We start from the raw sequence: 23,816 nt of genomic DNA on the forward strand, positions 1-23,816 counted from the left end.
ATACATGAAAATGTATGTGGGTCTGGCCAGACTCATGTGGTATGAATGTGACTATTCAGACATGTGCCTAACCGAGGGTTAAAAAAATAAGAAACTATAGAATTTTTAATAATTTTGACGCTCGCTGATGATGGTTTCTCAGTTGAAACCGAAATGCATTCAGTATATAAATAAGGTTATTTCACTTTTTTTTACATAAATAAGAAACTATTTTGTCATAAATCTTTCATTCAAATAAATAAATTGAGATTTTCAAAAAATGTTTTTTTTTTACTTTTTTAAGAAAAAAATAGAGGTCCATACATACAATTTTTTGAAAAAACGGAATTTTTTCGACTTTGGACGAATTGTGCTCGATGGTTTCGCGTCAGACCCTCATAAAAGTATGAATTTTCTGCCAGCACAATTCGAGCACAATTTTTTCATGTATATATCACTCAAAAAAAATCATGTTCTGACATACCTCCCATACAAATTTTTGGAAAAACGGCGTTTATTCGACTTTGGACGAATTGTGCTCGATGGTTTCGCGTCAGAACCCCATAAAAGTATGAATTTTCTGCCAGCACAATTCGAGCACAATTTTTTCATGTATATATCACCCATGTATCATGTTCTGACATACCTCCCTTACAAATTTTTGGAAAAACGGCATTTTTTCGACTTTGGATGAATTGTGCTCGTCACTCAGATGAGCACAATTCCTGGGAGCAATTGCATTCGCCAGCACAATTCGAGCACAATTTTTTACATATATTGGTTTACCAGCACAATTCCAGGGTGGCGCTGATGACAAGCACCTGTCATCACATGATCAGATAAATCAACCGTCTTCAACATCAACCGCTGATGACAGCGATTGCATATTCGTATCGTGCAAGAGTAAAGAATATACATTTATCGAATTGATGACAGAGAAGTGTCCAATCCAAGCCAATGAAATAAAAGCAAAACTTAAAATGGCGGATATTGAAATGGACAATATTAAAATTGAACCGCTCGATGAATCGCAATCACCACCGCCGCCGCCACAAATGTAACATCCAACTCTCGATACAGTCTCTCAAATACAGTCTCGATCACCAAGTCCATTACCACCCACATCAGCATCGTATTGGGTGTATGCATTAATTTTGTTCTTTGACATTTAGATGTCGCTACTTAAAATTGTGTGTAGCTTCACAGGTGAATCCAATTGCATTTTGTACATGTGACATTTGCCAATCTGATTCACAGCAGAAAGATTTATTTATTTCGTTTTGAGACTGGTTCATCGTTAAGTCGTGGTGTGCTCATAGCAGTCACATCAAAACTTACATCCACCAACATTGTATTCGACGACACAAGTGAATTGGAATATGTCTGCGTTAAAGTCAGCATTAATACAAAACTCAATGTATTTATTTATGCTGCGTATATTCCGCCTAACTCACAGCCGGAAATATACAAACGCCACTCGATTGCCATAAGCCATATTCCATCGAGCCCAAATGACACTATCATTGTACTGGGGGATTTTAATCTACCCCTTGTCAATTGGATTATGGATGACGATGAACAAAATGTTCTCATTCCAACTTGCGTCACTTCACAGCATGCGGCGGATTTTATCGGAGACATCACCGCCAATGGTGTCTATCAGATTAATTCTATTCGCAATGCTAGTAATAAACTGCTCGATTTAATATTTACAAACGATTTCACGAATGTCGAAGTTTCTTGTCCGCCGTCTTTATCTGCCATTGATGAACAATATCATCCACCTATTCTCTTGACGTATGAATGGCACATAAATAGCTTAACTCAAGAGCAAATTCCAACTCGAAACTTCCTTAAAGCCGACTACATTGCAATGAATAGGTACTTTGCCGAAATCGATTTCTCTGTTCACTTTTCAAATAAGCCTCTTGATCATAAAGTCGACATTTTGCACCAAGTTATTAATGAAGCGATCGATATGTACGTACCTATTCAAACGAAAAAGATTACATCGAAATGTCCGTGGAACAACAAGCAACTCCAATCTCTCAAGAACAAAAAGAACAAAGAGTGGAAGAGATCGAAGTCAACGAACGATGACTCAGACTATTTGTTTGCGCTTGATAATTACACCAAACTTAACACGGAACTGTATAACTCGTATGTCGACAAAATGACTTCTTCACTGAAGCCGTAAACCAGCCGTGTCAAAGTCAATCGGTAGCACAAACATCAACTCAAACAAACTCTAACGTTAACCAATTCATTCTTAACGAATTTTTTGTTTTCGACGAGTTGCTTAAAATAAACTCAAAGAAAGGCGTTGGACCGGATGGGATACATGGGAATTGTGCCGTCCTACTGTATGCACCTCTAGCGATAATATTCAATGAATCGCTTTCCACTGGACACTTTCCTACGAGTTGGCAACGTTACAGCGTTGGACCAATTTTTAAAAAGGGATCACGCTCTAACGTTGAAAATTATCGATGCATTGCCAAATTGCCAACAATCGCTAAATTTTTCGAATACTTGATTAATTTGGAGATCAGCAAGATGGTAGCCGATAAAATCGTGCCACAACAATATGGTTTTATAAAAGGCCGCTCGAATTCGATGAATCTTTTAGAATTCCTGCACTTTTCACTCAAGGCAGTGAACGATGATAAGCAGGAAGAAGTACTTTACACAGACTTAAGTAAGGCATTTGACATTGTTGATCATTCGATTCTGATTTCAAAACTTCACAATTTCAATCTGCCACCAAACTTAATCGATTGGATCAAATCGTATTTGTCAAATCGTCGTCAATTTGTGAAATATGGGCAAATGGAATCAAGTGAGTTTGTTGTTAACTCAGGGGTGCCTCAAGGTAGTCACTTGGGCCCCCCCCCTATTTCTACTTTTCATCAACGATATTGTAAATTCCATTGATGACGACGACATTTTTATCTTCCTGTTTGCTGAAGATTTGAAATTGGCAACTTCAATCACTGACACTTATTATGTCGATATCGAAAAGGAGAGAGAGAATCATGAGCTCCTACTCATATGGCAGTCACAATTTTAAAAGAGTAAGCGAACAAAGAGACTTGGGAGTAATTTTTGGCAGCAAACTCAACTTCATCAAACACCCGTGGCCAAAGCAACATCAGCGCTCGGATTCGTAAAGAGATTCTGCTACGATATTCCTGATGTCAATACTCTCAAGTCATTATACTGCGTCCTCGTACAATCAATCTTGGAGTATGGCAGTTTAGTATGGCTACCGTACCATGGCATTCACAAGAACAAAATTGAATCTTGCCTTTGTCAATTCTCAATGTTTGCACTCAAGGAGTATCCAAACATCTCGAATGACTACAAAATATCATCGTACAGCGCTCGCCTTGGCAAACTAAACATGCAATCACTCCAAAGGCGCCGTATAAACGCATCAATTTTATTCATATTCGACTTGATGCAAAATAATGTTCACTGCCCATCACTGAAGACTGAAATGGCCCGCAATCAAAATGAACGTAACTTGAGAAGTGTCGAGTACTTCAAAATCAATGACAAATTCTTCCGTATCAATCCATCTGGTTGAGTGGCCAGATGTGCAAAATGTCAAATAGGGTCTACGAACTATTTTCAATGCAATCAAAGAGATCAACTTTCAAAAATCGACTTTTAGCCTTAAGCGATGATCACTTTTCAAACTTGTCATTGGTGTCCAATTATAACACTGTTTTCTTAAACGAGCAAATGTGATACATTGTGATTTATTTTTTATATAGATATAGTATTTAAAATTATATTTATTTATGATTTCTTTTTCCATTCCGTTCCAATACTTACACATAAACAAATATTCGAGTACGATTACTCATACTTGCGGTGTTAGCAGAGAGTCTACCCCTCAAAATGAGTTGCGCACTCTATTTTACTCTATTTTTTGTGTTAATTTCATCCAAGCATTGCGTATCCAACGCAGCGTAGTGAAAGAAGAGATACATGTGTAGTCATATGTACGTTGAACGCATGCGGCTATGTAACTCATTTTGAAGGGTAGACTCTTTGCTAACACCGCAAGTACGAGTAACCGTACTCGAATATTTGTTTCTGTGTATTGATTAATTTCCATTTTTTCCATTTTTTCCATTCTTTTCTTCTGATCAACTCTAGGTAAGAAACTATATGAACAAAAACTACAAAATGAACAAAAACTACTCATAAATGATACCTTGCGATGTTGTTGGCATTCAGTACATTCTGGGTCAAATTCATCTTCTGGTATTGCTTCTTGAACCACAAATGTTGATTGAACAGCCAAGCAACGAGTACAACTAATTAAATTATTACGGTGTAGAAATTGAAGAGCATCATCGAAGCCTTGCTGACACATGTTCGATAAAACTTCCGGTTTTGGCGGAAACAATATACGAATGAAACGATTGATATTTTGTCGTGATAATTCAATACTTGTATTCGCCCAATTCACCTATATTAAAAGAGATCAATTGAAAACATGTCATTCTTTAAATTTTATTTATTCCTTCTAAACCTAAATACTTACATGAAAGAGTTGCGCACTTTGGTCGCGCGGACAAATATCACTCTCACCACAGAATGGACTGACGGTTACTGTATTCTCATCTAGAACTGGTAAATTATCTGAAAATGCTCCATCCATGTAACGAACACCTTGAAATTTGGGTGGTAAAATGCCTGAAAATCCAGGAATGAAACAAGCACATAACAATGCTTGCAATAGATCTTCACGGCTATTGAACTGTGAGACGATTATATTCTTGCCGTCACAACTTCGTGTTAGCGATACATGCAAACGACCATTGACACGTTCATGAGCATCTGGGGGTAAAAATTTTTGTAAACCTTCTAGCAAACATGTTTGAATGTTGAACGATGGACTAAATGGGCCCAGAGAATGTGATCGGGCTTCGTTGACAACACGGAAAAAGTCCGACGTCATTTCGCCTGCAAAGCAAATAAAACATTTCGAGTTAATTTAAAAATGAAAATCGCCAGTTTGTTATTTCAGTCTATTGTTCGTCCAAAACTGTGAAATATTTGGCAATAACAATAAAAGTAAATTTAATATGCCAAAAATGTTGTGATTTTAATCAACCAAATGACATAAATCATTTTCTAACTTAATGACTAATTATAATTGTGACTACAATGTACAGTGTACATTGTACACATATTTATCGTCATTTGTACTGTACAAAATTAAATGTATACGCAACGCGTTCAAATTTCATCAAAATCTATCAAATTTGCTTACATTCACAATTGAATCGTTGCGGCGAAACAGTAGCTCTTATTTTTCTCCAAATAATACTGCAACATGAAGTTTTTTCACATGGTTTATTTGTTGTAATACAACAAATAAACAATTCATAAAAAACTTTATGTTGTAGTATTATTTGGAGAAAAATAAGAGCTACTCTTTCGCCGCAACGATTCAATTATGACGTCGTTTTTATCAGGTATATCAGGTGACAAATGATATAACATCGAACGAAGAAATTCTTATCAATAATGACAAAACAAACCATGTACAATTGTACACATTCTTAAATTTTTAGAAAAGAGGATAGAATTTTAAAAACTCGTGAAATGTTTCATCGTGCATGTTTAAAAAATATCAATTTATTTCCATAAAGGGCGAGCCTATTAAGCAATTTTATAAATAAAATTAATTTAATAATTTATGAGTTTTGAAGAACAATATTAATGGCTATAGATTTGGGTATATTTAGCACAAAAAACTGTTTGATCCATCAGTCTAAAAAATAAGAAAACCAAAGCGACAACAAAATCAAAGCACATCCAAATTTGAGTAGAATTGTATTATATTGTAAGCTAAACAGCTGACATGCTCTCGCCATTTTTTATGGTAATCTGCCTGATAGTTTCTAACAAACAATTTTCTTCAACAACGTGAATAACTATAGTTTCTATGCTATAGCGGCTCTATTGATTAAAACCATTTCAAATATATATGAACAAATAGTTTGAAATGAGTTCAAAAATTGTTGTTGGTATGCGAATTCAAAAGGCCTCAAACATAATCAATTAAAAAATCCAATAAATTACACTTGAAACTATTTTCAATTGGGTTTATTGACAATTGATAGCATCGAGTCTCATTTGCCTCGCGGATAACCTCTTCATCTACTTATAATGTAGACCGAACTACAAAGATATCTATATTATAGATTATACGAAAAGAATATAAAATTGCGGTCAATAAATTATGTAAACTCGTGTTTCTGTCACCGTAGAATTGACATTGCTATTTTTTCGAGAGTCAAGCGCAAAAAGGACACACTATATAAACGCCATCTATTAATAACCGACTAACTACAATGTAAATCAAACGTATCTGTTTCCCCTTTTTATTTACTCCCTTCTCCTCTCGCTATACTTTTACAATGTAGTTACCCTGTTTTACAAAGATGTCGTTTCTGTGTAAGATGTGTGACGTCACAATGTATTTATATGGATAGCGCTCGACTCTCGTATTTTTTGAATTATTCAATAAAAAATGTTGTTCCGAAAATATTTTCAGTTCACTTGAATTTCGTTCAACAGTGAAGTTATCTTTAATCACCTATATATAGTAGACTTTAATGATTTTACGTCCTGCTCTCTCTTATGAAAATTTCCATAAGATGGAGACGGCTTTAAAAAATTAAAGTCATTATTATTCCGAGCCATTCATATGTACGTTGCCGCATGCGTTCAACGAGTTATGCTTCGTTGCGTGCATATGAGTCTGTGTATACGCTAACGAATATGATTGCTAAGTGTATCGTCACATACGTTCGATGAAACTAACACCAAAAATAGAGTAAAATAGAGTGCGTAACTCATTTTGAGGGGTAAAGCCTCTACTAACACCGCAAGTGCGAGTAAGCGTACTCGAATACTTGTTTCTGTGAATTTAGCAGCCTAATGAAAGTTTGAAGTCTGCGAACCTTGTACATATTAATTGATTTAATGCACAAAAACTGAAGTATTACGTACAAGAAGGTAGCCAATAGTATATATAGTCAAAAGTATTATTTCGTAACTCCGATTTAGTTTCTCGTATTATATATTTGTATAACAGTTGGTAGAATAAAGTAATTAGAGTGAAAATGTGTCATAAACATCCATGCTATTTCTTACATCTAAACATTAAATAAGCTAAATTATAATAACAAATCAAAGATATATATTTTAAATAAATGAATAATAAGGAAAACAGTTCTAAAGTGCGCGTATTTCACTTGTGCTTAATAACTATATTTAATTGCATCAAAATGAATAAAGCCTATAGGCTTATCTATAGACCTTAAGATTATCTGTTATCTGCTAAATATAATAAATCAAAACGGCTATTTCGACATAAAAACGCTCCGCTACAATCACCAAAACAAATATTTCTGTTTTTCAACAAAAAAAGACGCTGAGCTAATTGATTTTTTGCTGATCACCAGAAAAGTAATGTAGGAATTTCACTTATTATGAATACAAAACTTTTTATTTAGTACATATGTTACTGTCCTCGAACGCTTCTATCGTTATCAAAATCAACAATTACTCATTGCTTTTTTCGGATATTTTAACTTATCAGGAGCGAAAAACGCAAACTTATGACCTTTAACGGCATATGCAAGGGTAAACTAAATTTGGATTATATTTTCGATATTTCCAATTCAAAATATAGTTTCGATTTAAAAGATTATTAATCCAATAATTCAATGAACATTCCCTCAGTTAATAGCAGTATTGCATATAAAACAGTGTAATCAGCAACAATATAATCATCTCTTTGCCGACTTTATTTTGAAAGCGATAAATGACGTGAAACAACGAAGTTCAATTGATCAGAAAATAATGAAATCATTTGTGACGTTCATAAACAACGCAAAAAGGGAGTAGAGAGACTAGTAGTTCATGATTGATTTCAAAATTCAAAAATTGATAATAAAATATGTCAAAATATTACAATTAAAAAAACGTAAGTTAATAATTAACCGTTTTCTTTTTTTTAACATAAACTATGTATTATGTATCACCGTTATAAATAAGTAATGTATATTGGGCTGTTTTTATTTCACTCCGTTTCCAATTGTGTCGCTTATTATTGTACGTTTGAAGACCTCTATATACATATATGCATATTGTACGTCATTCAGCGAATGAGAAAACTGTGTACCCTGATCTGTGACTGCAATAAACTTTCAAGGTAATATTCAATACACAATGTAACGTAGAAATCGGTACTTCTAGTATATGGGGACACACTGCAACATTCACAATAACTGACTATTTTTATCTCATTCTCATTTGGTTGTCATCATTAGTACATATATGTATGTGCCTGTGTATGCTGTATGCTGATATACATCGGAACAATTGAATCGAATTTGATGTTTTTTTTTGCTCGACGTATACTCTTTTTCTAGTCTTATTTTGACCCATTTTGGTGGTCATTTTCGTATCGAGATTATGTTCATAATTTCCAACTTCATTCACTTCCAATAATATGTCGTTTGACAACATGTGAACACAACCCAATACATTAAGTTTTAAATTGAAAATCTAACGATTCATTTGTTCATTTATACTCAAATAGAAGAAAATAAACAATTCATTTGGAAAGAGATTTGCGTAATTTGATGACTCTGCAAAAGAACATTTTTATACGTCATTTATTTTTCTTTATATGTACAGTGAATCTGATTTTTTTGATAGACAAAATAACAAGCAAAGTAAGCAGAGAAACTCTCCACCAACATAGGATTCATATACGAATGGAGTGTGAGTGGAGTGTGTCATGCAAAATTTTGTCTACCAAAAATATTAGATTCACTGTAGAATTAGTATTTTGAATTATCGGAATGCAACTGAATCTTTCTGATATTTTTCGGTTGTCGCGGTGTATATGTGTCAAACCAAATCCAACGACATTTATTTATATGTTTTACTTTGTATAAATATACAAAGTATAAACGCAGACGCAACATATCTATCACTGTTCGTTATGTATGAAGCATGCGAATACATGTTTGTGTGTGCATGTGACCATTGAGAGACGCACGCACATACATTGTATTTATTGAGCGCAGCACAAAGCGAACAGCGACGGATATGTTTCGTCTGCGTTTATGCAAAGTATAAATATATGCGACCCGGTCCCTGGTTATACTGCCATCACTTTGAAAATACCATTGCACCAAACGATTTTGTTTCCAATAAAAATTTGGTTTGTTTGCAAAATGATTTCTTGTACAGTCAAATTGTTTACAGTGTGTTTGAACAGTCAAATTGTTTTTATTGTCATTTCAACAGCGATTTTGTGTGTTAGGAATGCATTAGTGCGTTATATTCACAGTTGGTTTTGTGATTGTATTTGTTTTAATTTCAGAATAACAGAGCGTTGATGAAATTTACGGTGAATGTTCCAACCACATTCCGATCTGCAAAATATTTGATGTCACATTGAAAATAAATTTCATCATTGGAATTAAAATACAGGGTGACTTTGTTGAGGTAAGATGTGATATTTATAATGGGTTCTTAATTGCTGTTTCATTTTATTTGTGATAAAAGTGTTTTTATCTTATTTTATTTGTGATCTATGCTATATCTGGTACAATTTTTTTCTAAATTTGAAGAGCGTGCGAAAGATTTGGATGCGAAAGAAAATCAGCGACTACATAGATCATAATCCAAACAATTTCATAACCAAATCATGACGAATAGTGTTTCCGTATTGGTTCTGTAGACCAAACCAGAGCGGTTGAAAAACGTGGTTGGCTGTAACGCGTCGCAACATCCTGAAAAAATCTGATGAACCGGCCGTTGAAATGAGCTATTTTGAAATGTATTTTGAAATGTGTTTGAATCGTAACTCACTATTTTTTATGAATTTGAATTTTGAAGAAAAACATCACAATACCAAACACGCGATTACACTGTGATACTCAGCAGAAAAGAAGAGATAAAGAGGCGAAAAAATTAGCTGGATGGTCTGATATCGAAGAAAAGAATCATCTGAAGTCATACTCATTCATTCCACCATCACCACGTAATTCATCTGTATTTTAGTCTCAAGTATACAAAGCACTGTTGAGTCAGCACTCAGCAGCGGCTAACTTAGGTGCTCAAATACTTCGTTCCTTGAGTAAAATACTAGGTAAAATATGAGTAATAAACAATGTTTTTGACCCCGAATACAAATACATAAACAGTAAAATCAATCATTGTACTGAAGTGAATATCAGCAAACGAAAACAGAAACTTGTTTACTTATAAACGCTCAGATTTGAAGCGTGTGTACTTTAATTTTTTTTTTTGAATTTGAATTCATTTGTCTTTATCAATCGAAACAGAAAAGTTTCAAAATGTTTGTACAAGCATGTGGTGCCGTTGACCAAATATTCGTCGCAGATTGTGATGTAATTGGCTTATCATGGACAAAAGCTCATCAAATCAGTAACAAATACTATGATGATTAAATAAAAACAATGTATGGCATATATAAAAAATAAGTAGCAAAAAGAATTTATGTATATATATTTCTGTGTGCGCAATTGCACAGTTTCGATTAAAGATCACTTTGTGATATGACGTAGTCATTTGAGTTAGACGCAAATCAATTGAACTGTGTGTATTTTGAACAAGAATAATCACAACTGACCGGCAAATGGACGAATTTGCATCGGTGTTTGCTTCACGTACACTGCAGTTTGAAAGTTTGGACAGACCCATCTAAAGCGGTATCAAAATAGCGCTTCCAGTTGTTCTTTCATCATAAAAATTTGAGGTGTTTGCCTACCTAGTTCATAAATAAAATCGTTAAGCATTTATTCTAATCCGATAATTTGTAGTTTATTTTACAGCTTTACCAATATCGAAAATTTTACATACGTCTAGAATTGAAAGCCAATTTTTCTTTCTCTTAATATTTGTTAAATTTGAAATACTGAAAACAGCATAGATTGAAAAAATGGACATTAAATTAATTATTTCATTGATTTATGAATCATTGATAAATTGACCATCTGGCAATTGATCATTCATTTTATAGTATAGATGTTTTTTCTGTGTTAATTAACAATTTTTTAGTAATCGATAGTTTGAATTTTGTTAAAACTGTGATAATTGCAATGTTTCTTCTCGCTATCTGGACTTCTATTATCTCTACGTTCATCAATAAAATGCCTATCGAAGTGAAATAGCGCAATTAAATTGTTTACCACTATCGCTATCGGCAATTTTTTTCCTTCTCTGGTTTATTCATGGAGAAATTCTGCTTTTTCTAATTATTTGAAAATGAAAATAATAAAGACGATTGTTCTTCGCCGAACGTGAGGGAAGATAGAAAACAATCGCATTTATTTCACTTAGTCACTGTGTTTTTGATTCACGCAGTATTGTATTTGATTGATTGCTTTATTGCAATTTTTACACGCGGATATTTTTTTTAACTATTTACTTTCAACTCTTGTTTGTTTACTAACTTTTTGTAAATTGACTATCTTTATAGTAACGTAACATTCTTTATGAATGTTTACGTCTAAATTTTAACGCTTTACCGTGAAATTAATGTTTCAGTGTCAAATGGAACATAGATTATATATTCCAATAGAATAATTTCTCTATTTGTTTTATTTAAACTCAATTTGAAATCTTATAATTTATTATTGGTACACAATTTTTTGCTTCAACAAGTTTGAATTTTTAATTTGAATCGTTGCGGTGGCAAAATACTTTGTATTCCAAATGATACAAATGAAATTGAAAGTTTTTTCAACTTCGAATAAGATGACACAATTCAAAGATGTTCAAGACTATCAAGTGATATAAACCATTTGACTGAATTTTGTTCATCAGCATTTTGCATATGGTAAACCGTTAAAAAACAGATATCTGTTAAGTAATCTATCAATAACTTGATGCCATTGAATTATTTTTTTTATAACGTAAATTTAAAATATAATGAGATTAGTTCATTCACTTCTGTCAGAAAATCATGGTTCCTTTAACATATTTACTGTTGATTACTAAGGCTTAGGCCAAGAGACATGTGATTTTCATCAAAACAAAATCTCGTATGTTATTGGATGTGAATAAGGAGAGATAAAGAGACGAATAGATGTATATTTATAATGTATAAATAGAGGAGGTATGTTAGTGGTTTCTTTTCGATGATATAAAAAAATAAAAAGTCTTACAGGAGTAAGACGAATTTTTCAGCACGGTGGTAGTTGCGTATATTATTAAGCTAGTTCAAAATAATATTTGTTCGAAAATTCAAGCCTTTCAAGCGGCGAAAAGTTCGAGACCAAAAAATGTGCTCGGCCTCGAAATACTCTTTAATTTAATAGCAGAATTACTCGCAAAAGATTGTATACAAAATATTTGTTTTGAGCCAAAAATTGAAAATTATGTATTGTACCCTTAATTATGATTTAATTTTCTTCAAACTTTCAGAATGTTTTTTTTTTGTGTAAAAAATAGTCTGCGCAAAGTTTCACGTCATTACGGTAGCATACAGACATGGCTCCCATACGAAAATTCAATTTTCTGTGATTTTTTCAAAAAAACTGTATAAAAATTGATTGTATCTCAAAATTAACCTCAGATTCAGTTTTCTCGTGCCAAAAATCCCCCCAATACATATTTTTGAGTGTTTAAGTCTACATAAAGTATGACTTTTGGACGAAAATTGGACTCTTTTTCATAGGTTCAGACATGAAATTTTTGTCCATCAACCAAAGTCGCTCAAAATCTAATGATTTCTATTCCTCGCGACCCCCAATCATCCTGTACAGTCAGATTTTAAACAACTTTTTTGGGGGAGAGTTATCGTGTTAACAAATTTTGTGTACAGAGAACAACGTACCACGTGGAACAGACCCACAACAACCATGCTCAAAACGGCTTGATTCGAGCTCTCTGGGCTCGTAAACGTCCAGAAAACATCTTTTTGAGGTGTCGTAAATTTTGACCCATTGCAATACTTCCCCCATCTAGTTTTCCTTGCATATTTTTCCCTTACACACTCGGTGTGTGCGGAAAAGTAACAGTCTTATTGTTTGTCTCTTATCAATTGGTTTACCATTTAAAGCGTTTTCAAATATTACAAAACGAGCTATTTGTGATATGTGCGTTAAGAATAAATCAATCCACAATGAAAACAGTATTAGAATAAATTAAATACGTTTAAAATGTAACTTTGTTATATTTGTCAGTCTTTCACACACATGTGAATCTCAAGTACAATTTTATTACAATTTTAAAAGTAAATTATCTGCGACAATTGGCTCATCCCATTTAAATTATATCAACGTATCCAAACAGTTCTCCTTGCAGAATATCCAAATAATTAAAGAGTTAATGATTTAATTGAAAAAAAATAGTTAATTTATCTTAATTGGAGCACACAGCACCTCACTGACCTTCGAATATGATTTTCGTCAATATAGAAAGAGCCGCACATAAGAAATGAAGCGAAAAGTTGTCTATGTTTGTTATTGTTGGTAGAAAAAAATCGATTCGAAGGTAAATTGTATGAAACAATTATGTGCATGTGATTCACCAAAATTCACGGATATTGAGGTTAAAATCGAACTCATTAAATTAGATTGTATTTAAATACCATGCTTTACACGTGGAAACCCAAACCTAAAATTAAACAGTATCACATGGCGAATATCACGTTTTTTCGCATCAAATGTGTATAAGGCTCTTTTTAGTGAAAATATTAGAGAAGTATATATAAATTTGAATAGGAGAAATTGGGTAATTCCTGAATTGGGAGTCGTTTGCTTACTCCCACTAAATAAAAGAGATATGTCCAGTTCTACAAAAGACACTGAATTTGCCAGGTCCAATAAATAACAGTTGAACTAATAAATTTTAATTGAATTTAATAATCCCTATGAAGTGAACGATTTTTTAAAATTTGAATAGATATATTCAATATGTTTTAAATAAACAAAAGGCATATAAATTATAAAACATTGAATATGTATAAATTATGCACCGACTTAATACCTTGCATTTTTATTTGTAGCTAATCATTTAATTCCAACGAACATTCAGACAAATAGCTTTAAATGATTTTGTATAAAATCTATTATATACACATCTATTTGATGACGATAATACAAGTTCATGTCGAAATTCATTAAATAAATATTATTATTCCTAATTTGTTTATTTACTTCTAAACGGCTACTCCAATCTGACGAAAAAAATAAAATTATTCGTGCCAAATATGCTTTGAAATAATCAATGTGATTGTTGCGAAGAAAGAAAATATATCTATAAGCGGATTTTTCAAAATTATTTGAAATGACAATTGATAATAATAGTCACAATAAAATCTATTTTTGTCGCACATGAAAGAAAGAAAGTGAAGAAAACAGAAAATGGACAAAATTATCGCTAGTTTTTTTTGTTATAATTCTCTAGTTCTTCTGCATGATTGTGCATGATTTTACATGATTCCAAGATTCCAAATTATTTTTGTTTTTCTTTTCATATAGTAGAATCTCGGAAATGTAGTGATATTTACTTTTCTGAACAGGTTTAAAAATTGACAAAAATAGACTTGTATCAAATTTACCCTTTATAGATCGAAGACTGATTCGATTAACACAAACCGATTGAACCTCTCACAATCCTTGAGTATAAAATAAATAATTTTTCAAGGTGAGAGCGGAAAGTTGCTTAACTTTTTTTAAGTTAAATTTTCCGAGGTTTTGCTGTATTGGAAGTTAGAAAGAAATGAGTTAGAAAATTGTTTGACTGTACAACTGTCATCAATTTCTACCGCAAAAACTTGTCTTTCTCATCTGTTTTTCGGAAAACAATGCAAAGTATCAAATGGAATTAAACGTGCCAACGAAAGAAAAAGTATTTCAGCACATAAACCAAATTTAAAATACATACAATTTGTTTGATATGTGACAATTTTATGTATATTGCTCGAAAAAAAATGCAACGCAAGTGAATTCCAATACACTGGAATAGCCCAAAAGAGGAGTGTCATACTTATTTTTGCTACAGGCAGGTAATCAAATGACTTGGGTAAGCATTTTTAACTTATATGTGAACCGATATATTAGGCCATTAAATATACACAATTTCAACAATATAAGCTATTTATCTAGAAAAAGAAAAAACCAAAAATATCGATAGCCGAAAAATAAAAATAAAACACGCTATCAATTTTGATACTTAAGAAGAGCATTTTTGTTCCTTAAACTATTGAAAAACACATAATAAAGTTGGTATTGTATACTTTTACTTGCGGAAAAAATAATTAAAATTTACATTACATGACTTATTCATGATTTATAAAAAAATCAAACTCACCTAATGGCATATCACAGAGTAAACAGGTAGCTGCTAAACATCCAGCCGAAGCACCACTAATTTTGTCGAGTAGCAAATGTGGTGCATACTTTTTAAAACAGACAGCAACCCCAACATGGTAAATACCGAGGAATCCACAACCAGCAAACGATAGATTCATTTTTTTGTTCGTTTTCTCCAAATTAACAACACTTTTCAAAATCGTCTAAGTTATTTGAACAACGTTGTAGAATAAAAATCACAAATATGAAAAAACTTTTGATTTTATAGGCACTAAAAGTTTTTTTATTCACACTTTACACTTTGAAATTGTCCGCATATGAAAATCTTTATGTCAAGTAATTCCTGAAAATTAAAACCAAAAAAGGGTTTAGATTGTCACATATTTAGTTCACGTTCACAAATTAGAATGAAAGAAAAAAAAGTTTTCAGCTGAAAACTGCAGATAGTTACTACAAAGTAGTCTTACAAATATCTCAGATTCACGAATGTAAATTGGACTAACTGTTGATTGTAAAAAAAAAACATTTAATTGTCAAGATTGTTATTTTTTTAGTTTAAACAATACTTTTAATTTAAACTTCAAAGAAGCGTTTTGAATTTAGTTGATTTGTGGATTTCGGTTGACTAGTTCGTTACATTAACGCAACTAAACAGGTATTGAATGTCTTCGATCGTTGCTTACAATCTCATTTAATATAATTGACTGCCATTGGTAGAATATGTGTGAGTGAATATTTGATTAAAATATTTTTAAATCACACAAATATGAGTCGTCATTGTAATGGCCATTCGCATGCGTTAGCATTTTGTGCTATATTATAACAAATATAGATAGTGACAGAATAAGATATGAATAGAAAAAATATATATTTGTCAATCATTCACACATCCATCAAAATCGGCACACAAGCAGCAATTCAGTATATGAAGACTGATTTTATGAGACTGATGTTGTTTGCATTAAAAAAAAAATAGAGCGATAAAATGAATGCAAAACGAAGAAACAACTCTGATTAACGCAAACACGTACTAATGTATGCACATGCTGCATCAGTTGATTGTTAAAACAGTTATCTATTATATTGGTATAATATACTCAGCACAAACTACTGATGTGGGAGGCATGGTTTAAAGTTTAAACTGAATCGAAATATGTTATGTTTATGATTAATTTCGATCCATTTACAAACTTTCAGCGTTTTGGTTCAATGTAGTACCTAGACAATGAAAAAAAAAACATGAAGTACTGAATGTTTCTGGTACTTTCTCGGAATATATGAAGAGCATTTATTGAGATATTGAGAACGCATTATTTATCGATACCAAAAACTCAAAAGTCAATAGAAATGGAATGTATTTGAGTTTTAATTCATCAAATATATTTTTCGTAGAAGAATATATAGACCTTATACATTTTTTAATATGAGATATAGAATTATTAATAAATAAAAGATATTGTAGTACAGTAAAATAAAAATATGTGCATCTATCACTATTTCATCATTTTATTTCTCTCTCTCCCACTCTATGTATATGTACATTTAAAACTCGCGTTTTAAAATTGAGCAATTAAAATGACGCTGCGTCAGCACATTTACTTTACGACCTGTCAACAAGTAGTGTCAATCTATTCCAGAAAATAATATGAAATTATGTGATTTCTGTGGTGAGAATAAAAATAAAAAACAACGAATGATCTTAACAATTCTACAGAAATCAATCACTATGAATTGAATGTAGGTGAGAAAATCTTTTCTGTCACTAAATGGTTACAACAGCTGAATAAGTTCGGTAGTAGTTTGACTTCGGCTTAATATATATTTTTAAATGGAATGGCTTTACATGCATGTACATTGTAAACAAATAAATTTAATACGTTATGTCTTGAAAACAAAAATGCGCGGGAATATTCTTCTCAATATAATTATACTAGAAGTTTAAATTTATTTTCCTTCATTTAATAATCAAACAATAACTTTCAATTTTATCATACTTTATCAAACATAATGAAACCATATTTACAACTATATTTTATTGTTTATAAGCGAAAACAAGAGTATCGCATTGATGAATATTCTCAATTTTTTACATTAAAATGTTACTTACGGTAAATATATTTTCCTATAATTATCAATGTTGGCTTCAATTTCTTTTTTTGTATTTTTTTTTGATAATATTATGATTGATTTTCTAATCATTTCCTAGAAACACACACTTTATTTGTTTACTTTTTTTTCTCGAATTCTTTGTACGAATATAAATGAACTTCCATGCTTGACAACTGCCAACCGTTAACTGATTTCATGTGCTTTGCTTTGCCAACAATACATGTAAGAAGGTTTGGCAGTATATTATATACGTGAACGGAACATGCGAGACGTTAATACAAAGAATATGTGTATACATGCATGTACCAGATCGTACGATACTACATACACATATAGTACACACATACGTATGTGCGAATTAATTTTGCTCTGTGTTTAAACAGATAATTTATAATTATAGCCATTTTTCTATGTTTATTCTTCCAAAAAAATCTTTAAAAATCGTCAAAATTTAAAAATGTTAACAGTTTACTCCAAAAATGCTATGAATAAAACCCAGGGTATACTTACTTTAAAAATTACTATTCCATTATTGAAGAATGCTATTCATTCTTTCGATTATTTTTCCATTACACCCATTACATCCATTTCAAAAAATCACAATATCAATATCTATTTAGTATGTAAGAAAGAAGTAAGGGTTTTATCACACATATACACACATAAATTAAAAACAATTTGCAAATGAATTGAAAGAAGCTGCGTTAGCAAACACTTTGCTGACAAAAGTTGAGATTTGGTAGTGGTAGTAGCAGTGGAGAGAACAACACACAAGGAATCAATGTTGTACACACAGTAGCATTGCATCGGAACAACGTTACAACGACAACATGGCGACGCAAACGGATAAACGAAAACTATTCGCTGTTCGATATCGGCTACTTGCAACGACAAACCGATTTGAATGTGTTGGTGTGAGAATGTATTTGACTGTGACATTCCAAACCAACAAGTCGGCAACAAGTCACATCGTGTCGAACCATCACCAGTGTATGAACTAAAATTGCTGCGCATAAATTTTTAGTTTGCATTAAAAGTGAAATATTCTAGCGAATTGGATTTTTGTCGGTTTTCCAGAAAAAGTGTTCGGTAAGTATTATTTTAAAATAAAATATCAAACAGAATTTTCGATTTTTTTTTAAATTGACTGCATCGTAGAATGAGATTGAGATAGAGAGAAACACATTGAACACAATACAAAATCAAGTTAAATCATGAATTTCATCATTGCGCACAGTGGATTACAGGTACCGTTAGCCAATAGTGCGACGCAGTTTCTTATGATTTTTCAAAGCCTACTTTGACTACGATATGCAATTGAATGTTTTTTTTTAGATATTTTAAAGATTTTTTTTTCATATTTTTTTTTATTTTCAACATTCATTCATTGACAGGAACAACAAATCGGACACATCAAATGTCGAAGAAGAATATGGACACATTTTTAGTTCTTACACTGGGAATCGTTCACAAGCCGACCACAAACGATGTCAGAACCTGGAAAATATGAATACAAAGGATCGGTAAGTTTTTTTGCATTGCATTTTCTTCATTGTAAAATGAATTTAAATTCTATCGGATCAAATTTGTATTGATAAGTTTCTTAGTTTGCCCCAACTACGAACCGGTCCACAATCGTATTATTTCCGGCAACCATACAAACACACCAAGCAATAGACCAACTACCACAAACCGATGAATATGAATACAAAGGATCGGTAAGTGTGTGTTTTTTTTTCAGAATGGCATTTTCTTCATTGTAAAGTGAATTTTAATTCTATCGTATCGAATTTGTATCGATCAGTTTCTTAGTTTGCCCCAACTACGAACCGGTCCGCTATCGTGTTCTTTTCGGCAACCATACAAACACACCGAGCAATAGACCAATACCATAAATCGGTGAATATGAATACAAAGGATCGGTAAGTATGTTTTTTTCGGAATTGCATTTTTTTTATTGTGAAATGAATTTTAATTTTATCGTATCGGATTTGTATCGGTAAAAATTATTTGTAGCAATTGGTAAAAATTATTAAACTGATAGTCTCTTTTGAGAAATATGCCTCAGAGATGTCAAAAATGGTAAATTTAATTCGTTGTTGGTTGATTTTATATTAAATCTACCAAAATTAAATTAAAAATACCACATTTTTTCTTTCTGTGTATGAGCCGGTCCACAATCGTATTCTTCCCCGGTACAAATAAAATGAATATCCATCTCGGCCGTCTCCCGTAGTTTACTCCGTCTACGAGTAATTTACGTGTATGAGTAACTGTCGTTTGGTTTCATTCATTGTAGACCGATTGATATATTAATGGTGATACTTTTTTTCTTTCCATTCTTTTTTTAATTGATATAGGTAGTGGCCTTGGCCAGTAAGTATTTTGTTTTAAACTATACATATTTGATTTTCATTATATGTTTCCATTACTTCCATTACGTTCCATTACATATTGATTAATTTCCATTATTTCCATTCTTTTCTTTGTGATTAACCCTAGGCATAACCTATGACTTATTTAGGATATATTGACGTCCCTAATTTTTATAGAATCTGCATACCATTCCAAATTTAAAAACAAAAATTGAATGTAAAAATTATTTATTCAATGATTTTTTTTTTCTAATTACAGCAATAATCATATTTGGGTTTTTCAAACAATAAAATAGATGAAACCAACTTAAAGTCTAAAATAATTTATATTTTCATTTTTTATTTAGTTTCGAAAGTCTTTAGACGGGATTCAAGTTTTTCTTCTTCCTGGTTAACGAAGCAATTTAAACATTACCGAAAAATTATAATTTTGAAATTCATAATCCTGAAGATAAACGAATTTACTTATTTCTGTTGCAATGAAGCTGCAAATGGAATGAAGAAAATAGAGAAATAATAATTCAATTAGATTGATATGAAAAAAATTGACTTTATTCATAATCATCATGCTATATACAATAAACAATTTATACCAAAAGGTATCTCGTACTTCAACAGGCGAGAATTTAATCAAGCCTAGCGAACTAACAAATAATTGTTATAAACTAATTTCTAAATTAAGTGTTGTTGTGAGCACGATATCATATAGTGGTAAGCGATGATTGTGCTCCAGCAGCTCCGTCGATTTCAACGTTAACAGCACTTTTTAGCCATGATTTTAAGAAGCGTTGCTTCTTTGACACCAAACGGCCTGCATTAGTCTGCGAGTGCCTGGACACCGCACATTTTTCTTGATCTCAATCGGCAAATTAGATGTAGAAAATTAACTGTTGGTATTCGCCAATATGAGTGCATATTGCTTATATGTGTATAGTTCAATGACATTGTTCATTACTCGTAGCCGATGTTCAATGTACGAACGACATGCAGGTCCTTTTAGCGATGGCATTTCACCCAAAGTAACCTTCTCCTCGAATGTGAACAATCTTGTGATTCTTTTGGCTTTTGCATCTAAACAGCCTCGTTTCGCATCCCAATGATACCGTTTGCTGGACTCGTTCGCAAATTCACCTTACAAAATAAGAGCAACAAAAAGGGTATTTTATTCACAATCACGTTTATTCATTGTAAAAAAGCAAAACTACCTCTTCTTTGGTATCCAAATCTCGCCCGGATCACATCCAACAGCATATTTTAGTTTTCTGCTTGCGTAAATTTCCATGATTTTGGCATCACTTCGACCGGTAGCACTTTTAACTTTTTGTACAGTATCAACACTGATACACTAACCGAACAAATTTGGCAATCGAAATCCTTCTTGAAATGTTTAAACCAGTTGTTTAATTTTATCCGAAGGAGTTATCCACCAAACTAGAAAAACAGAAGTGTTAATTTGGGTACAAATTGTACGAAAAAATACTGAGAGAACCAACTTCAGTCCAGTACTTCAATGGTACAAAATTTACACTCAGGATTGGTAATGCGTTCTTAGGTTGGTTGAAACGTTGTCGAGGTATTGCTCCCACAAGTACTGGAATCCGTTGCCGAGTCCACCATTTGTTGGTCAATCGATACTGACGAAAATCGGATAGCATAAACTAGACTTTGTCGATGTTGGGATGTTGTCACTAGTACACAGAGAGAAAAAAATGTGGTATTTTTAATTCAATTTTGGTAGATTTAATATAAAATCAACCAACAACGAATTAAATTTACCATTTTTGACATCTCTGAGGCATATTTTTCAAAAGAGACTATTAGTTGAATAAGTTTTACCAATTTCTTCATTACATTCACCAAATTCATGGGCTAGCGTCATCTGTGGTTTCGAAAAGTTGGTAAATGTAATGAAGCAGTTAGTAAAACTTATTATAATATTTTATTCAACAAGTAGTCACATTTGAAAAATGTGCCTCAGAGATGTCAAAAATGGTAAATTTAATTCGTTGTTGGTTGATTTTATATTAAACCTACCAAACTTGAATTAAAAATACCACATTTTTTCTTTCTGTATACGGCCAGAAAACGTTGAATCATGCTGGATCCATCACTTTTTTTTGCAAAACACATTAAAATCACAAGAAAGGAATCAATTGTAAACAAATGCTGTTTGTCATCGGTTTGACGTGCACAGCAGCCAACTGTCAAATATCATATTAATACGTTTCGGATTCGAAATTCGAGTTTGCATTTATGAAATCAAAAAAGAATAAATGCAATGGTAAACGCTTAAAAAAATTCTTCTGCCGAAACTAAAATCAAATCACTCAAATAATTGTTTATTACTTTTTTTACGACAAAGGAATCATTAGAGTTGAAATAAATAATAATAAAAACTTGACGAAGTATTGAGTCAGGTTCACATTATGCTGTGGAAAGTGGGAACTATACATATAATCTACCTTTTATTTAACACGAAAATTACCATCAAAATGGGTCGAAGCGTTAAAATATAGTTACAAATTTGTTCGCTGGTTAAATTACGATTCCAGGAAGGTTTGCAAATTTTGGATCTTCCATTATGAGTTGAAATAAATAAGAAAGAAATTAATAAAAAACTATTTTGCGCGTTGAAATAAAGGTCAAGAACACACTATGTGTGCCATCTGTATGTCAATGATTTCATTAATAAATGAATTCAAATCCACCTTTCCAGTGTAATTATTTCTCATAACATGAAAAGTATATGTATATAAATAATTTTAATTAATTTCAAAAAATCAAAAACTAAGCACATAAATTCTTTTGTGTATTCTTTAAATTTCTATTGATTGATTATAGAAAACATTAATTAACATATTATAGTATTATAACTGGGTATGTGAGTGTGATAAGAATGGAAGAAGGGAAGAAGAAAAAACATGATTCGGCGATAACATGAAAATCAAGTTTTATACCAATATACGTTAGTTATTTTTGTGTTGTGTATTAATCGACATTGGAAAGATAGTTGATGTAACACAAACACATTGAATTAGCTTGTCATTCGAGAGAATTAATAATCACTACGGATTAATAAGATTAAGACGTCGTCAAGTCATTTAAATCATTTGGCGAGAAGTACCAGTGAGAGAAAAAAAATCCTCTGGATTGTTGTATGCGTCCCTCCGCTAAAACTTCTACAAATTGTGTAATTTTTTAATACGTTTGGAGCAATTTTTGTTTTTATTCTCGTGATTATAACAATTATTTTGAAATAGATATCTATCGATCAGATATATATCAATATATTGAATTTAATTAAAACATGTTATAGTTGTCATCAATTGTAAAAAGAATGCACATTTATAAATGTAATTACGATCAATTATTGTTAATTTTAAGTGTTATCATTACACTGTATATTGTGAAGGGACAAAACATAAAATCAGACTTTGTTGTACCAACACCCCGTGGTTTCATTTTATCTCCTCGCGGTTTCAAAATATCGATTCCAGGTAAAAGTTTGTATATATTATTTATTTATTTATTTCTTTTTTAAATACCAACCGATTGTTCATTTGATGATTTGAATTTGCTTCATACATGGGCACGGAAAAAATTTAAGGGGGGGTTATCCGGGCTTACACCCCCTGCGCCCATGTATGATTTGCTTCCTTAAAGTCCTTTAGTTGCTCTTTAAGTTGTGGACTGCTTTTTTGTTTTCAACGACTGTTTCTGGAACACAATCATGGCACGTCTTGAATCGATCACTTCTTGTGTGTTGTGGATATCGATTCCCACATCTTGGGCATGTTTGTTCGCATACGTATCAAACAACACACACAGAGAAAAATAAATCGGTAAATATTTACTGACTGCGTTAAATTCCATAGACGAATATTGTGTTGATTTTCAGTACAAAATGCCACAAACATTTCTCTTGTATTTTACCACAGCTAACGAAAATTTTACCACACGC

General features: G+C 32.1%; 1 protein-coding gene and 2 long non-coding RNA genes across 9 annotated transcripts; 2 read left to right on the top strand and 1 right to left on the bottom strand.

The window, feature by feature from the left end:
• Positions 1 to 3,889: 3,889 nt before the first annotated feature.
• LOC116348613 (patatin-like phospholipase domain-containing protein 2) lies at positions 3,890 to 17,676 on the bottom strand. Of its 2 annotated transcripts, none has more exons than XM_031779663.1 (4): positions 17,479 to 17,676; positions 15,370 to 15,714; positions 4,538 to 4,959; positions 3,890 to 4,462 (listed from the first exon to the last, which is right to left on the bottom strand). In XM_031779663.1, exons 2-4 carry the CDS (start codon positions 15,527 to 15,529, stop codon positions 3,905 to 3,907), a joined length of 1,140 nt encoding a protein of 379 aa, XP_031635523.1. In that variant the 5' UTR covers positions 15,530 to 15,714; positions 17,479 to 17,676; the 3' UTR covers positions 3,890 to 3,904. The 2 variants fall into 2 exon arrangements, with proteins under 2 accessions (XP_031635523.1, XP_031635524.1); XM_031779664.1 differs by lacking the exon at positions 17,479 to 17,676 and adding an exon at positions 15,839 to 16,109.
• LOC116348614 lies at positions 9,352 to 10,259 on the top strand. The gene is made up of 2 exons (XR_004201841.1): positions 9,352 to 9,531; positions 9,657 to 10,259. It is a non-coding gene; the product is annotated as an uncharacterized LOC116348614 (long non-coding RNA).
• A 742-nt stretch (positions 17,677 to 18,418) lies between the features above and the next one.
• Positions 18,419 to 23,368, top strand: LOC116348612. 6 transcript variants are annotated; one of them, XR_004201837.1, is made up of 7 exons: positions 18,419 to 18,569; positions 18,875 to 19,003; positions 19,080 to 19,198; positions 19,285 to 19,402; positions 19,841 to 19,856; positions 20,115 to 23,045; positions 23,172 to 23,368. It is a non-coding gene; the product is annotated as an uncharacterized LOC116348612 (long non-coding RNA). The 6 variants fall into 6 exon arrangements; XR_004201836.1 differs by lacking the exon at positions 23,172 to 23,368 and having other exon boundaries at positions 18,426 to 18,569; positions 20,115 to 22,136; positions 22,218 to 22,232; XR_004201839.1 differs by lacking the exon at positions 23,172 to 23,368 and having other exon boundaries at positions 18,433 to 18,569; positions 20,115 to 20,130; positions 20,203 to 20,223.
• The last annotated feature ends 448 nt before the right edge of the window (positions 23,369 to 23,816 follow it).

The sequence above is a fragment of the Contarinia nasturtii genome, unplaced genomic scaffold (assembly GCF_009176525.2).
Source record: "Contarinia nasturtii isolate CC-2019 unplaced genomic scaffold, AAFC_CNas_1.1 Cnas_scaffold_2590, whole genome shotgun sequence".
Lineage (NCBI taxonomy): Eukaryota > Metazoa > Arthropoda > Insecta > Diptera > Cecidomyiidae > Contarinia > Contarinia nasturtii.

Excerpts from the sequence above, each read along its gene's own strand:
- LOC116348613 (XM_031779663.1), bottom strand. The coding sequence starts at position 15,529 with ATGAATCTATCGTTTGCTGGTTGTGGATTCCTCGGTATTTACCATGTT. Across the intron at positions 4,960-15,369 it reads ACTCTGTGATATGCCATTAG|GCGAAATGACGTCGGACTTT; the intron begins GTGAGTTTGATT and ends TTTGCTTTGCAG. Across the intron at positions 4,463-4,537 it reads AAAGTGCGCAACTCTTTCAT|GTGAATTGGGCGAATACAAG; the intron begins GTAAGTATTTAG and ends CTTTTAATATAG.